This window comes from Durotheca rogersii, assembly GCF_024521655.1.
Source record: "Durotheca rogersii strain YMJ 92031201 chromosome Unknown GGS23scaffold_2, whole genome shotgun sequence".
Classification (NCBI taxonomy): Eukaryota; Fungi; Ascomycota; class Sordariomycetes; order Xylariales; family Xylariaceae; genus Durotheca; species Durotheca rogersii.
Window position 1 is genome coordinate 2,937,085 of NW_026251233.1, and position 16,178 is coordinate 2,953,262.

At 57.0% G+C, this 16,178-nt stretch overlaps 6 protein-coding genes across 6 annotated transcripts; 3 read left to right on the top strand and 3 right to left on the bottom strand.

Moving 5' to 3' along the window:
• Nucleotides 1–924: 924 nt before the first annotated feature.
• On the bottom strand, nucleotides 925–2,361 carry GGS23DRAFT_602746 (FAD/NAD(P)-binding domain-containing protein; the record flags this gene model as incomplete). The annotated part of the gene is made up of 4 exons (XM_051519368.1): nucleotides 925–1,389; nucleotides 1,471–1,749; nucleotides 1,818–2,067; nucleotides 2,114–2,361. 4 exons carry the CDS (start codon nucleotides 2,359–2,361, stop codon nucleotides 925–927), a joined length of 1,242 nt encoding a protein of 413 aa, XP_051376569.1.
• Nucleotides 2,362–3,658: 1,297 nt separating this feature from the next.
• Nucleotides 3,659–4,405, top strand: GGS23DRAFT_593129 (serine/threonine kinase; the record flags this gene model as incomplete). The annotated part of the gene is made up of 1 exon (XM_051517997.1): nucleotides 3,659–4,405. The coding sequence occupies one exon, from the start codon at nucleotides 3,659–3,661 to the stop codon at nucleotides 4,403–4,405; it is 747 nt and encodes a 248-aa protein (XP_051376570.1).
• Nucleotides 4,406–4,432: 27 nt separating this feature from the next.
• Nucleotides 4,433–7,160, top strand: GGS23DRAFT_201251 (FAD-binding domain-containing protein). Its single transcript, XM_051511784.1, has 6 exons — nucleotides 4,433–4,521; nucleotides 4,586–4,779; nucleotides 4,848–5,300; nucleotides 5,394–5,815; nucleotides 5,883–6,504; nucleotides 6,579–7,160. The coding sequence occupies exons 2-6, from the start codon at nucleotides 4,608–4,610 to the stop codon at nucleotides 6,986–6,988; spliced, it is 2,079 nt and encodes a 692-aa protein (XP_051376571.1). The 5' UTR covers nucleotides 4,433–4,521; nucleotides 4,586–4,607; the 3' UTR covers nucleotides 6,989–7,160.
• A 667-nt stretch (nucleotides 7,161–7,827) lies between these two features.
• Nucleotides 7,828–10,540, bottom strand: GGS23DRAFT_550426 (glycoside hydrolase superfamily). Its single transcript, XM_051515280.1, has 3 exons — nucleotides 9,719–10,540; nucleotides 9,586–9,642; nucleotides 7,828–9,505 (listed from the first exon to the last, which is right to left on the bottom strand). Exons 1-3 carry the CDS (start codon nucleotides 9,818–9,820, stop codon nucleotides 7,850–7,852), a joined length of 1,815 nt encoding a protein of 604 aa, XP_051376572.1. The 5' UTR covers nucleotides 9,821–10,540; the 3' UTR covers nucleotides 7,828–7,849.
• A 699-nt stretch (nucleotides 10,541–11,239) lies between these two features.
• GGS23DRAFT_550428 (uncharacterized protein) lies at nucleotides 11,240–12,293 on the top strand. The gene is made up of 2 exons (XM_051515281.1): nucleotides 11,240–11,754; nucleotides 11,833–12,293. Exons 1-2 carry the CDS (start codon nucleotides 11,512–11,514, stop codon nucleotides 12,097–12,099), a joined length of 510 nt encoding a protein of 169 aa, XP_051376573.1. The 5' UTR covers nucleotides 11,240–11,511; the 3' UTR covers nucleotides 12,100–12,293.
• Nucleotides 12,294–12,639: 346 nt separating this feature from the next.
• On the bottom strand, nucleotides 12,640–14,569 carry GGS23DRAFT_550429 (uncharacterized protein). The gene is made up of 2 exons (XM_051515282.1): nucleotides 13,816–14,569; nucleotides 12,640–13,748 (listed from the first exon to the last, which is right to left on the bottom strand). The coding sequence occupies exons 1-2, from the start codon at nucleotides 14,241–14,243 to the stop codon at nucleotides 13,217–13,219; spliced, it is 960 nt and encodes a 319-aa protein (XP_051376574.1). The 5' UTR covers nucleotides 14,244–14,569; the 3' UTR covers nucleotides 12,640–13,216.
• Between the last annotated feature and the right edge of the window lie 1,609 nt (nucleotides 14,570–16,178).

A 16,178-nucleotide genomic window follows, 5' to 3' on the forward strand; every position in this document is an offset into this window, starting at 1 on the left:
AGTCCGCGTCATGGGCAAAATCAATGTCCGGGTCCAGGAAGGGCTGCATCTTGTAATATTTTGCACAGGCGCAGCATTTCCTCCAGACGAGGATGCACACCATTATGCCCCGGCGGGATGACCAGACCTATCAACCTAACTCCGTAATATTGAGGCCTCTCCCGTCGTGGCCCGCCTCGATTATGCTAACTCAGGACCCCTCGATCGACGTGTCAGCTCCTATGAGAGAAGAGGATCGACTTTCGGTAGCGGCAATCGTCACGCCATTGGGGATATGAGCCCCTTCGGCCTCACAAGCTGCTCTTGCGCATCGACGTATTCTAGGTCGTAACAGGCTATTGCTTATCTAGAATAGGGTCCGAAGACGATGAGTAGTTGGAAAACAAGAAGAGGTGAGATTGGTCGCTTCATATAGGAGAAGAAAAGGGGAGAGGCGTAGCAGCATGGAACCTCTAATTCTTCCCTTTAATCTAACGGTACATATATTGTCACAAAGCCCTTTTACCTCCCCATGCAGACAGTCCCTTAATTTTCGCATGTCTTTATACGCTATACCTTCATGTTACATTCGCATACGCCTCTAATGACTCTCTGGCTCAGAGCTACTCCTCCGTGGCGAGCAATCTAGCTTACTTAAGTTGGTTAAGCATATATATAGTTTACAGCTATCTTCGTACTGTTTCGTCGCTTTTGTTTTAGCTCGTTAGTTACTCTTTCTCTCTCATCTACGTTTCATTTATCCCTAACGTGTCATAGCAGGAACACCACGTAAACAGTTAGGTGTCTTCTATGTGTTCTATGTATTAAGCTGCGCAGAATACCGTCGAAGATCTAAAAGGGGGCGGAGAAGAGATCTGCCCGGCATCTCCCTCTTTTCAAGAATGGCTAAATACTAATGGAGACAGTATTGCCTTGGGAAGCGGCCTATTGTGTGTCGACCCAGTCTTTCCAGACCGCCCCGATATCGTTCTTATAAATCCAAGACATGTCTTCGCCGCCGTCGGTGATGATCCTATTCCTCACTAGCTCGTCATACGTCGGATTGGCAAGCGCCTTGAGCTTGGCAGCGCGCTTATTGGCCTCAGCGGCGAGATGCGCGTACATGCGCGAGTAGTACGGTAGCCGGATGGTGTCAAACAACGGCAGAGCTTTGCTGATGTCGTTCTTCCAATAGGCCAGGGCCTGTGCCAGGATCCAGCCGTCCTCCATCGCGAATCCCGCGCCGGACCCGAATGCGCCGGACAGGGCGTGCGAGGCATCCCCGACAAGGACGACCTTACTGTCCCACGCCGTGAGCTGGGCAAGCTCCGGACCGGCAAAGGCGGCAAACTCGCGCCAGTGGCCTTGAGGTACCCGTGAGAGTGCTTCTTGTATCTGAGGAAGAAAGTCCTATTACCATAATATTTGTATGAGCAGGTGCCTTTCCAAAAGAACAACGCCGGGATATCGTTAAGGGAATCGGGGAGATACTTTGAAATGAGACTCAACAAATGCGTTCTCTACCGGAACCCCCCAACTCTTCTTGTCGGCACTCTGGAGAGCAGGGTCTTGCCAGGATCTGGATGCTATCTCCCACAGTCCCTCGCCAACGGGAGAGAAGTAGACGTACGAGGACGTCCCGTGCCACCAGCCTGTGGTCCCGAAGCGGGGGTCCAGCTCCTTGACGTCGTCCCATGGTATCAGGGTCCTCCATATTGTCGTTCCGGTAAAACTGAGTTCATAGCCTGGCCAGGCCGTGTCTCGAACAACCTATTTCACACTCACGATTCTTAAAGGGCCCTTCTCGTATAAGCCATTAGGGCGCTGGGTGTTCTTACTGATCTGATACCGTCTGCGCCGACTACCAAGTCCGCAGTAACGGTGGTGCCGTCTTCGAAGTGCAACTCGACACCTTCTCGACCTTTGTCGAGCATACGCTCCAGCTTCTTGGAAAGTTGTATCAGGCCTGGCTCTACATGCGCTAGGAGCGCCGATTGAAGTTTCGTGCGCTGAGTGCGAACCGGAGCCCGCTGAGTCTCGTCCCTGACCTTCTCACGGCGATCGATTTCCTCGCCGGAGCGCGCATTCCTGGGCGGGACTTAGTGGGGGCTCGCCGCCCTCTTGGGAAACTCACATATTTATAATGGCCCATGTCGGGTGTCCACTGGTCAGCGTGTCGGCGACGCCGAGCAACTGGAGCACGTTCCACGAGTTCGTGCCGATGCTTATGCCGGCACCTACTTCCCGCAACACGGCAGCCTGCTCGTAAATGGTGACGGAGACGTGGGGAATCTTGGTCAGGGCGATGGCGGTCGCGAGGCCACCGGGCCCGCCCCCGATGATGGCCACGCGCAAGTGCCGGGCCGCCGAGTTCACCGTCATGCTTCAATAAGATGGGCAGATTCGGTGGTTATTGGTTACTGGTCCCCGGTCACCGGTCACACAGGTCACGAATCGCCAAATCGGTGCCGGGTAAGTCGACTGACGAGTGCGACGATACAAGCTTAATACTCATATATTCAGTTTCATATCTATCGTAGAATGTCTAGATAACGGTCCCCGCCGTTGATCGGAGAGAGACACGGAGAGGGAGAGAGAAGGAAGACTTACACAATCTGACAAAGCGATAGCGTCAACCGTCACGTGAATGGCGTGCGAAGCCAATCCCCCTCTTCTCCGTCCTCTTTTCTTCGTCCCGTTTCCTCTTTCCGGACTTGATGATAAGACGAAGCCTGCTGGGTGGCATCACGAACGTACGACTGGGACGATTGCGAGTTTTTAATGCCTATGGCAAATAGCAATGATTGGGACGATCCCTCCGCTTCTCCACCCCCCAGTTCGGTACCGCAGTCTATCAGCTGCAGTCTTGCGTAAAAGCATCTCTTTCTGCTCGACCGAAGGAGGACGGACGATGCAGCGGGGATAGCTCCGGAAAGACGGACACTAAGTTCGGGGTCAGCGGGAGACGAATTCCCCCGAACCGGCCTACGAAACTCGGATTGTCGGACACGGAGTTCTGAAAGAATAGGTTAGAACTGGGCAAGGAACCTAGCCTCCGAAGCAGGTATATTACTTACGGCTCCCATTCCGCCCCCTCCGTATATAAGGCCTTGTAATGTGATCGTGCTAGCGGAATATTGGTACTTACCTCAGGGCCATCTGCTCCTCGCTACGTATCAATACACATCTGCTGGGGTGCAACCCCTGCCTCTAGGATGAACCTGGGCGTCGAGAGCCACCGCTGCCACTGGACCACCACCACTAAGTAGCCGCGCTGTCACGATTAAATAGCTGCATTACCACTACCGCCACCATCATTTGTTATATTGGTTTAAGATACACTTCTAAAGCAACGTTGGATCGCAAAAAGAATCAATAAAAGAGGTGTGGTGGATGAGTTGGGTTGGCTTGTAACCTGGCTGCGGGATGGAGCTTCAAATTACCCCGCGCTCCGAACTTGCCGCCGCCGACTGGGACGTTGTTACGATTGTGCCTAAAGCGGTGTATCCAAGCAGAATCGGCCGACCTCGGTCACGTTACCCGTGTTTCTTCGCCTACCTACTTGCTCCCTTCGAACGACAAGCCCTTGCTATAAGACATCTAACCCCTTTCATATCGATAGGCCTCATGAATTGCAACCCCCTGACCTTCGTTTAACCTGATGCAGGAAAGCTAGGTAATGGAGATTTACCAGAGAAGCGAAGCCTTTGTCGAGAAAGACGGTGATCTTGAATTTGCCTTTACCAAACTTATACTCCGCGGGCCAAATAACGAATTTTTCTATACCACAACCACAGATCGTATTGGCGCGTCGTCTCCAGTCGATATAAGCCAGCTTCAGATATCACCGATCCCGTCTGACAGCATCTGGCCGCACTACGCGCCGGGATTGTCTCTATCGCCGGACCCTCCCCCCCCGAACTCCTACGTCAAAGAGCCTAGCCTCATTGACTATGGCGATACAACGACATCTCTACAGCTGAGCAGCCAGATCCTGCACGAGGCGAAGATATGCGAGCTTCTAAAGGGGCATGCACATCCCAACATTGCAACATACATTGGCTGCATTGTGGAGGGTGACAGGATCAAGGGTCTCTGCTTCGCTCGATACGCAATGACTCTTGCCCAAAGATTGAGAATGGAAACCCCGTTCGATAAAGAGCGTTGTCTCCAAGGTATCGAAAGTGGGATACGGCATATGCATTCTCTAGGCCTCGTCCACAATGACATCAACCCATCCAACATCATGATCGATGATGCAGACCGCCCGGTCATCATCGATTTTGACTCTTGCCAACATGAAGGAGATAAACTTGGTGTCAAAACAGGCACGTGGGGCTGGTCGATTGAAGGTGCCGAGTATGCCCAGCGCGAGAACGACTTCCTCGGCCTCTCCAAGCTAAAGGGATATTTAGAATCAGATTAATCCAGGATAATCAAGCCGAACCTAGAATATTCACCTTTACCATTGCTTCAATCACCCGCGCATTGCTCAGTAGTCCTGTGCCCTATCATCCTCGCTGCCGACATACCTATTCCTAGGTACGTGGTGCCTGTATTAGGTACCTACCTTCATCGCGTTCGGATAGGTGCTTACATAAGTAAGAACCCGCTCTCTGCCCACCAGGATGTCTCAGCCGCAGACCGGCCTGCTTAAAGCGGCGGGACCTCAGCTCGATAAACAGGAATGGACTTTTCGTCCCGGAGTATATTGCTGGCATTTATCCTCTCTCGCCGGCCAGTCCATAAAACGAAGCTCCGTCCGCTCGATACGTATACATAGGTATACAAACCTACCCTGTAAGTTTGGCGCCTACGATTGCCCACTGATAGTCACGTCTCGACCGTCGCTAACAGCGCCATGTCAGCCGTCTCCAGGTCCCTCTTCCTCCTTTTCCTCCTCCTTGCCCTCGTGTCTGTGCCCGCCTATGGCAATGTCCTCTCAGGGCAAGCAAGGGCGGGAGAGCCAGGCCGCCGCCCGAGCGAGTGCAAGACGGCTCCCAGCGACGCCCGGTGGCCCTCCGAAGCGGTCTGGGCCCGATTCAACGAGTCTGTCGGGGGAAGACTTCTCCGGCCGACTCCGCCAGGAGCTGTCTGCCATCCCAGACAGGTCGCCTACGATGCCGGCCGGTGCGCAGCCGTTGCCGCAGGGTGGTTCAGCTATGACTTCCACCAGGACGACCCCGTCTCAAACATGTGGCAGCAATTCAATAATGACACCTGTCTTCCTAACCCAGGTGCTCCGTGCAGCCCTGACGGATATCCTGCCGCGGTCGTGAATGCGACGAGCGCCCGCGACGTCCAGCTCGGTCTGCAGTTTGGTGGGTGAGACCCTCGAAATTTTTTTTTAAACAGCGTGCAGTCGCTGCGCTGACCCCCGGCGATGGAGAGATTCTAATCGCGCATGTGCGTAGCGCGGGCACACAACATCCGAGTGGTAGTAAAGAGCACCGGCCACGACTACCAGGGGCGATCGCAAGCGCCGGGAGCTCTCTCGATCTGGGTTCACCACCTACGAGGGCTGCGCACGCACACTTCCTTCAGGCCGCAGGGCTGCAACCTCACCATCGACAGCCCGGCCGTGACGGCGGGAGGCGGGTCTCAGATGATGGATCTGTACAGCGAGCTGGACAAGATCAACCGGACCATAGTCGGCGGCAACAGCAAATCCGTCTCCGTCGGCGGATACATAAGCGGCGGCGGCCATTCCGTCCTCTCACCGCGCTACGGCCTCGGCGCGGACCAAGTCCTAGAGATGGAGGTCGTGACGCCGATGGGCGACATTGTCGTGCTGAACGAGTGCCAGAACCAGGACTTGTTCTGGGCCGTGCGAGGCGTAAGTCCACCTATGCCGCGGGCGCCGCGCCAGGACGATTCTAATGAGGGGGGGGAGGGCTCTGCAGGGCGGCGGCTCGACGTTTGGCGTCATGACCTCGGTCACGCTAGCCACGCACCCTTCGCCGCAGATAGTGGGGTTCGACATCGGCGTGTACACGCTCGACCTCAACGCTACGTACATATGGGACATGGTGGGGTATCTGCTCTCCCAATTTCCCTACCTCACGTCCGAGGGCGTGTCGGGATACAGCTACATCTCGGGGAACCTCGTGCAACCCGACGGGAGCGGCGGCACGGTAACCGGAGCCGGCATGGCAGCCATCTTCCTCGTGCAAGACACCCAAGACGTCAACGACGCGCTCTCCATCCTGGCGCCCGTCTTCGACCACATCGACCGGACCTGGCCGGACGTGGCTCACGTAGTCGCCGCGCATCCGTACCGGTCTCTGCTGGACTGGTTCGACGCCCACTACGACCGCGCGCTGGCCGGCTCTGACGTCTGGGCTGGCTCGCACCTCCTCGACGCCGCGGCCTTCGATAGGAACAGCGCCACCGCCCTCGGCGAGGCCTTCGGCGCTTTCGGCGGCGCCGTCTTCCTCGTCGCCGGGCGCGGCGTCTGGGAGGCGCGGCCGCGAGGCGGCGGCAACGCGGTGCATCCGTCGTGGAGGCGAGCTCTCGGCCACGCCCGTAAGCCTCCCCCTCCTCTAATTCATGCCGGACTAGACGCTAACCGTGCCCGCCTGCTTCCCTCGGCGCTACAGTCGCGTCGGCCGTCTTTCCGCCGTTGGATGGCGGCGCGAGGCGGGATGCCCTCGCCGACGTCAACGCGAGGACGGAGCTGCTGCGGCGGCTAGCGCCCGACATGGGAGCCTATGTGAACGAGGTGAGCGCCGCACCCACCTCTTCTCTCCTCTACCCCTCTTTCCCTACCGACCCCGATCGTCACACGCTGTCTGTCGGGCTAATCGGCCGCGAAAACGCACAGAACAACCCCGGGGAGCCGGACTGGCAGCTCGCGTTCTGGGGGGACAACTACGACCGCCTGCTGCAGATCAAGCGGGAGGTGGACCCGCTCGACATCCTCTGGTGCCACCCCTGCGTGGGCAACGAGCGCTGGAGGGAGGACGGGTATCGGTTGTGTCGCGTAGACGATTTCGGCGTCTCGCGCTAATCGTTGCCACTATGGAACGCTAGCAACTGTAGGTAGTAATAATACTCTAGTCACAGAAATCATGCGGACTACTGGCATGGGGATATAGGCCAGCCGGATGTTACCTAGGTTAGGTAGGCATTTCTACCATTCCGATTCATATGGGTTAGTAGTCCCGCTGTCACCTTGATCGATTCGTCTCGCTCACCCCCTTTTCTCACCTTATCTTTCCCCTCCTCTCTACTTCGGTCCCCTTATCCTTCTCTCTCTCTCTTCTCCCCCCTCCTTACTTCTTCGGCGGCAACGTCTCTAGAACGAGCTCCTCGCCGGTGATCTCGAAGTCCCAGACGGCGCGGTCGTCGAGGTCGATGACGAAGCTGTAGCGGCCGGGCCAGAGGGTGAGGCGGCCGTCGGCGTCGCTGCGGGCGGCGGCGCCAAGGGAGAGTTCCAGGGTGATCTCGGCGGTGGCGCCCGGCGCGACGTCGCGGACGCGCGCGAACGCGGCGAGGCTGCGCGCCGGCCGCGGCTCCGGCCCGTTGGCGCCCCGCAGGAACGCGAGCGCGGCATAGTCCGACGTGACGCTGCCGGCGTTCGTCACCTTCGCGCGCACCGTCGTGAGAGGCGCCAGATCCGCGTGGCTCGAGGCTGGGCCTGCTGCCGCCGCTGCCGCCAGGTCCGCCGTTGCGAAGGTGGTGGGCAGGTCCACCGGCAGCGACACCGAGAAGTTCGTGTAGTGCAGCCCGTGTCCGAAGGCGAACACCGGGTCCTTCGTGTACCATTTGTACGTGCGTCTAGAGGCGGCGGCGGACTCTCGTTAGTCGTCCGCGTTCCTGCTAGCCAGTGAGTGCTTGGGGGAGGGGGGGTGGGAGAGACGCCAGCGACTCACCCAGGGTTATTCGTGCCGGGGTGCAAGTTCATGTCCGTCATGGGGACCTGGTTGACAAAGTCGGCGGGGTACTGCGTTACGGGCAGCCTGCCGGCAGGCGCGAAGGCACCCGTCAGCACACTGAAAATGGCCGCGCCTCCGTCCTGCCCGGGATACCCGGCCCAGAGCAATGCATCAACGTTGACGCTCGCAACCAACTCAGAGCTGTCGACCGTGGTACCCATCTGCACGACGATGAGCGGCTTTGCACCCTTGGCCGCCGCGAGCTGCCGGATCAGCGGCAGCTGTTGTCCCGGCCAGGTGATCTGCTCGCGGTCACGGTCCTCGGCCTCAACGCTGACGTCAATGCCGCCGACAAACACGATGGCGTCCGCAGCTCGCGCTGCGTCTAGCGCCGCCGCAAACCCAGACGTGGCAGACCCCGTCACACCGCACCCCTGCGCGCTCGATACCTCGTATCCGGCGCTGCGGAATGCCGACACGACCGTCGAGATACTCTGCGCGGTACCGTAGTAATTCCCTTGCATCTGCGTCGTAGCCGTGCCGAGGGGCCCCACGACGGCGACACGCTTGACCGAAGGCGCCAGCGGTAGCGCACTGTTGCTGTTCTTGAGTAGCACGAGGCTTTCCTGGGCAGCGCGCAGCGCCAGCGCCTTCGCCTCGGGCCGCGCGACAGAGTCCCACCCGAGCTGCCGGTACGGCTGACGTGCGGGGGGGTCAAACCAGCCGACACGCACCATGGATGCGTAGCGGCGGATGAGCGAGCGGTCAAGCACGGTGTCGTTGAAGAGCCGCGAGTTGTACGCCGACGGCAGGTTCTGAGGCCAGAACTGGCCGCAGTCGAGGTCAGTGCCGGCGTTGAGACTGGCAGCGGCGGCGCCGGCCGCGGAGCTGCCGTAGCGGTGGTCCGTCCACACGTTCTCCAACGAGTCGCAGTCGGCAGTGACCCAGCGGTCCTCGCTAGCGAAACCGTAGAGGCCGCGCAGCACATCGCCGAGCAGCCAGGGGTCGGCGCAGGTCGGCACACCGTTTACGGCGTTGTAGCTGCACATTACAGACTGGGCGTTGGCATCGCGCGCGCATGCGCGGAACGGAGGCAGATAATAGTCCTGGAGGTCCTGAGCGGTGATCTTAGCGTTGAAGGCGTACCGGCGGTTGCCCTTCCAGTTCTCCATGTCGTAGCCGGCGAAGTGCTTACAGGTGGCGGCAAGCTTGTAGTACGGGTCCGCTGTGAGCCCGCCCTGGAGACCTAGAATCAGCTGCACAACGTACTGGCTAATCAGATAAGGGTCCTCGGAAGGGACCTCCTGGCCACGGCCCCAGCGCGGGTCGCGGAGCGGGTTGATGTTTGGAGTCCAGAAGTTGAGCCCGCAGCGGCCGGCGTTACTGAAGGCGCGGGCCTCGGTGCTAGTGGTTTCGGCGATGGCGCGGACCAGCGGCATGTCGAAGGTGGCCCCGATGTTTATGACCTGCGGAAAGGAGGTCGCGTAGCTGAAGTTGCCCGAGCTGGCGAACTGGACGCCGCGGGACCGGGCAACACCGTGCAACGCCTCGTTCCACCACTCGTAAGCCGGGAGGCCTAGGCGGGACACCCCCGGGGAGTTATCCCAGGAGTTGGAGATTTTCTCATTGCGGGTGAACCCGGCGACAAGCTTGAAAGGAGGTGAGGTTGGGGGTTAGCAGGGCAAGAAGACATTATCTCTATGCAAAGGGCGGCATTTGGGAGTCTTACAGCTGCCGCCCTGGCCCACGGGTCGAGCGTTGTATTACACACTTGGTTAGAGGCAAGCTGCCACGTCTTTTGTCAGCGAGTGTCGGTTCGGTAGAAGGAGGCAAGATTGAGGGAGCGTCATGGCTTGACTTGCAGGTCCGGACTGGCAGTTCGGAAAGTCCCTGGCGGCCACGCCAGATCCCATCACCGCCAGGAACAGCACAGCAGTGCTTCCTATAGCCTGACCGAAATCCATCTGAACACTCTTCTATACAATTTCGCCTTTGGCCATATCAGCCTGCGCAATCCCTCGGCTTAGGGTCCTCGACGAGGACGATCCTCGCACGTGGCTCTATTTATATGCGCGAGATGTAGGTATTATGTACCCAACGAGATTTTATCCCAATCAACCGCCGGCGACTGCTATACAGGGGTGCAAGACGTACATGTCCGCGGGTAAGTAGGACGGTCGAATCGCAACAGGCACGACCCCAAACCTATGCAGCCATCAGCTGTTAGACTGCGGGGAGGAGAGTGAGGGAGTGAGGCTATTTCATTACCGGAGACCGCGCCATGGGTCAGAGACGACGACTGCGCATCGAACTGAGCAGACGGATGATGGTGTTTTAGCCTGAAGACGGCTCCTCACACGTTCGACATAGATCTCGACATGGTTATTTCCCATTGCCAAGAGGCGGCGCTGGTCCCGGCCGTAATAGTTGTCACATTTATAACCATGGAGTAGCTTGAGGTCGTTCTAATACCTACGTCGACACGGAGAGCGGTTCGGGGATACAAACAGATGCCTCTCGTTATCAAATTGTGTGCGTAGTAGCAGCGGGAGGGACAGAGAAGTACCTATTATGTACAGAGACTGTCGTAGCGGTCGTTAGTCTCCCGTCTGTGCAGGAGGCCAGACATATTACCGATAGTAATGGACCATCTGAATAAATGAATGATATTATCTCTTCGCAAACAGCCTCGTAGAGAGATGGAAATCGTCATTGTCACCTCCCCGGAGATATCAGTACCTGATGTGTCGCGTCCACATCGACGTCGTCGTTCCAGACTAAGGATTTACGTCAGGGGGACAAGAGAAGCGATCAGGGTGCGCTTTCCTGTATAATAGAACGCCTGTCTGGGCACCTAGAGCAGGTGCCTAATGGCAATATTTGCACGGCGCACCTTCTCGCACCCCAGATGCCTAGGTACGTGCTTAACTGTAGACGCTCTTTCTCCATGCTGTGCCTACCTAGGGCAGGTGATACTTAATGCCTGGCATACCTAGGTACCTACCAGGTAGTTACCTAAGGTAGGTATAGAAAGAAGCACCTAAGGTACTACCCAGGTATAACTTGGATAGTCAGGTTGCCACGAGGTAGTTTTGAGCAACCGCTCCTTACACCAAGTCGATGTTGTCATAGGGCTGCTACCACTACTGCCATTGCCCCAAAGGGAAGTGGCCTACCGGCCTCCTTGCCTAAGTAGCCCGGAGCTTGAGCATAGAGCTTATGCACCTACGTGGCGCTCAGGTACCTAATGTATGTAGGTACCTGCTTATGTGCGTAGTCGTCAGCGGGCCCGGAGGTATCTCCGAGCCCACCTGCACGGTATTAGTTGCCCGAGCCTTACACCAGCGCAACGGCCGCAACTATTATCGTCTGCTTCAGGCACAAGCAGGTGCCGCCTGGTATAGGTATTATGGGGCCAGAGAGACCGAGACATCGTTTGCTGGAAGGGCCGTCCTCGAATGGTGAATTATTGTCTAGCACGATGATATCGTCTTTGGCCATGCCCGGGCCTACACGCAGCCAGTAGATACCTACTACTTACGTCCGCCCACTACAGTCAAGATCCGTACTCACACAGACTCTCGAGAAGACATCGCTAATTATCGGCAACGGTCCGCGGCCTATTTCCCGTAAGATTCTAGTTGGAAGCTTCGCCATGGCTAGTGATAGAACCGTCGACTCGAATATTCTCTCCAAGATCGCCGCTAGGGAGAAACGGCTTGCTGGCGAAGATGGCCCAACGAAGGATGGCCCTCCTGCCCAGGCCCAGAAGCACGCCGGCGAGAACATCACCGGTAGGATCGTCTCTGACATCGCCCAGGGCGAAAACAGAGCGACGCGAGGAGACGTGCCTATCCAAGGCGGACCGGGAGCCCTCATCCAAAGACTCGCTTCCCCTGTGAGCCCCCACCCCCCCCTTCCCCCGCTGGCTAAGTAATCTCAAGCTAACCTCGTCCTCTCACTTCTTATTACCTAGAAAGTTAATCCTGTTCCGGCGCACACCGCCCGCTTGGGCTCGCACCTTATCTCTGCAACCACAGTTGCTGGAGAGCGGTTAACGGGTCAGAGCCGGCCCGTCAAGGGCGGCCTTACAGCACAAGCACAGAGACACGCCGGCGAACAGGTCCCTCGCCGGAACTCGCATGCCATTACCAACGACCAGCAACAAGTCACAGGCGATGATGCAGTCAAGAGAGACCCTGCAGCTACTGTGCAGAGCGAGCCCCGTAGTAATCATTTTTGATCTCCGTTGGGGGACTTGCTTCCAGCTCAACAGACTATCGAAACGAGGTATAGAGATTCGGAAGGCTTTTCATGGCGCATTTATATTTAACCGAGGGTGGTGTGGGATTAAGAGAAGGGATGGATTTCGCGATCCAAACGGGTATGCATCACTTGGCACTGAAAGTTACGCGGTATGGATGTCATGAGACCCCGGAAGGTCTCAGGCTCGAATAACGAGAATGAAACATTCACAACAAGTTACAACTACTTGCCCCGTAATACTTGATTTCCTAGCGTGTTTGGAATTCCTCCCGAACGCACGAGGCCGTATACGGATACGCTTGGGATCGGGAACAGGCCTACTGTTACTGTTTAGTTGCTGCCTACGCGGGCCCACCCCCCCTTGTCTTAAAATGGCCAGTCTCTTGAGTTAAGCGAATAAGCCGTCTAACCACCTAGTGTTAGAGGCCTTAGTATGGGAGTTTATCAACTGCCAAGGTAGGTGCTCGATGTCAATACACGACCAAGAGACTTGCAGAGATAGGCATGTCAAAAAGATGGAAGCGTAATATTTGAAGAATTGAACTACACATGTGTACCTGAGGACTTCGGTCCCGGTTTTACTAATACATCAACAAGTAAAGTAAAGTACATCATACGCAGAGAACAAGCAAGGGCTGCCTCTGTGGCCCTTCTACTTGGCTTCGTTCCTTGCTGACGTGCTCAAGTCCAGGCCTGTATGATTTTCCGCCAAGCCAAGCGGATAGATCCTGGTACATTCGGCAATGTAGACAGTGAATTGTGAGGATGAGATATGAAGAAGAGATGCGGAGAAGTTGAGTAGGTGGTGGGGATGCGACACAGGTAGCTCGGGGATAATGAAAGCCGGGTTACATAAGAGAGCACGGGGGAAACCACATCAGAGAGGTAGGTAGCTGAGGTGCAACCTAATCGTACCTTTGAAAACGCCGTCTGGTCTCCCCCACACGGGGATCGATAGAAAAGAACCACCATCCGCTTCATACATACCACCACTCGTCTCTCCGTGCCGACGGACATAAGAAACCGGTCCAAAACAACCCGCGTATTCAACCCGTAACCGCTAGAGGGTCTCGGCACGGGCCTGTGGTCGTACTCTACGAGTCGGTATCCGTCAGCAGTACAGCGCTCGAGTATATGCGAGGCTGGCCGAGGGTGTCGTTGGTGGCGGTGCCGTTCTTGAGGTAGCAGAAGCCGTTCTCAATTTTCTCGATGGTGACAGCGACGCAGTAGCCGCCGCCGACCCCGGCCCCTGCGTTGAGGCCGGCCCGGTACGCGGAGTTGTACTCGGCGCAGGCCATGATGCAGTTCTCGAGGGTGGGCATGAAGATGCGCAGGATGTTGTGCGTGCGCGCCGCCGCCGACGCCACGTAGTTGGTCGCGCACTGCATCCGGAACTCCTGCGGGCTGCCGCCCTTCTCGAGCGGGATCGGGTTCCCGTCGACGGCGTAGGGCGTGCTGTTCTGGCCGTTGATGGCCGGGCACCCGCCGTCCACGGGCACGGGGCCGCCAGTCGTCGCCGTCGGCGTCGAGGCCGCCGGCGACGATGATGATGTGGGCGAGGCGCCGGCGCCACTTGCCCCTGATGACCCCGATAACGACGATTCTTGAGAGACGCTCGAGGACTCGCTAAGCATAGAGAAGGAATTTAGCACAAAACGAGATCCCATACACCGTGGTAAGTTGACAGCCGTACCTGTTTGATTTCGACTGCTGCGCCAGGCCGCTGCCTACCCCGCCTCCGATGCCTGCCGCGAGGATGATGATTATGATCACGACCACTAGCCAGAATATCGGTACGGTGAGCCCCAATATCCGTTTCCTTTCGTCCTTCTTCAGTTCCTCCTCGCCCGCCTCAGGAGCCGCCGGTGCTGTCTCTGATGCGGCCGATGGTGGTTGTATGGTCGTCGCTGGCGACGTTACGGCGCCCCATCCCATCGGGACCGCAACTGGAGCTGGCTGCCGTTTTTCGCTTCCTACCACGTACGGCGTGGTGGGGTGTATGGGCGATGCATATATCGTCGAATTCTGCACGACCTCAAGCCCCTCCTGACCTTCGGGCGCCGGGTACTTGGGCGCCACGTTCTCGCTGTACTCGACGCCGTAGCGGTAATTGTTATCCATCGTAGCTTGGGTGAGGTCCGAGGCTAGATTAAGTGCTAGTCGCGCGAAGAAGATGTGCTGCGTAACCTCTTATTATCATCCATGGCGGGTCCCCCGGGGCGCGGGAGAGAACGTAGGGTGGGTGGAGGGAGGGGGGGGGGGAATCGAAATCAAGTCCCTAAAAAGAACCTTCTTAGGCGGCGACAGGAAGGCGAAGGGCACTTATTATGTTCCTGCCGGCCTCCCTCCTTCGACGCACCCAACTCCCACGAGGGGTTTAGGCGGCCGCCATCGCGACTCGACGCCGACGCTCCTAGCATGTCGCATTCGGTTCGTGTTTGAGGCTAGGGATGTCGAAGGGGGAGTAGGTTCGCTAGAGAGTACCACGTAGTACATACAATACGACGCTGCGCGATAATGGAATCGCCTACGCGTTCGGTGCAGACGCCACCAGGTACCCTACCGGATCCGAGAGCGTTACAGCCAAGACCAGCGTACCTCTCTACCTACCCAGAAGGGGGAACTCTGTACAGCTCTGTATGTCCCTCGAGAGTAAAGGCCAGCGTTTTCGCGAAATTGCCCGGCACTCTGTGACGGGCTATCCATGTCTGCAAATATATATCCCGTATAGGTATAGGCATAGCACATGGTATATGTGTGCCTTCATAGGATGTGTGGGCATAGATGAGCCGCAAAATCGCGAGGCAGTTAGGGACGTTTGCGTTCCCAGATTCTCGGCGGGTCGGGTTTGGCGGTGTTATTTTCACGATAACATCTCTCTCTCTCATTATGCTTAAATTAGCCCACGGCCACATATACCGTACAGGGGTATGTATTGATATACCCAGCTATGTAAACATGGACATGTAGGTACTGCTGGATGTTATAATTACACACAACGCGATGAGGATCGAACGAGCCACATGTCGATCTGGCCCCATCCACAAGGACAGGGAGAGGGAGGCGACAACAGCGTCGAAACAGCCTCGTCTCAGTGGAGAAAACATGGAAAACTTGATTCCATGTCGTGAGTAGTAGGTACAAAATAGCCGACCTGGCGTAGCTCCTACGACCGTCATTTTAACGACGCCGCTAGCTCGCTCCTGTTACCTCTTGTCGCTTGTCATAAGGGGTAGGTAAGGAGGGCGGGTCCCTTCTCGTAACCAGGCTCCCATTACCTACTACCGTTTACTTATATTCATCTTCTGCGTCCCTCTCCCTCCCTTCCTCTCCCTCTTTCTCCCTCACTCCTAAGGTCTCTCTCTGTATTTGTCTTGTTTCTGTCTCTTTTTTCCTTCTCTCTAGGCAATGCTGCACACATTGATGTCAACTAGCTAGACGTCCCAGCAGTTGCAGCGGGGCACGGGGAAATAAAAAAAACCCCCCGATACCCACCTACGATGCAATCCTACGAATCTTCAGGCCAAAACCCATGATGGGCAACTCTGGAACTTGCCAATAGCGCGGGGCGCAGCCCGTGGGGAGGATGCGGATCCCTAACCCGCAATCCCAACGACGACAAGGACAGACGACCCACCAGTCTTGAAACCGAAACTCTCGCCCGCGATTCGCCCAGCTGATTTCTTAGCTGCTTTAGGTCGTCAATCTACTGTACGCTTCACCCGCGTCCCCTACAAGCTTCGGCAGGGATTTCGCACGTGTAGTAATATATCTATCATATGTGCCTGCATACATAGGGTTACCTTTGTGTGCTGCGTCGGTAGTGTTGCGAGCCACCCTTGCCGGCCATGGAGCGAGAGAGATCGAGGCGCTCCCACGACGCGCCAACGACCCCTCTGCGCACGTACACACAGGTGTACTTACTACACAGGGCAGACAGGAGCCAGGAAGCGGCGAGAGACAAGGGAGGAGGAGGGAAGGGGACGAGAAAAGCGACGTTGTAATCTGAAAATGAGGGAAGAAAAGGGGAAAAGATAAGTAAGAGAAAAGGGGGTG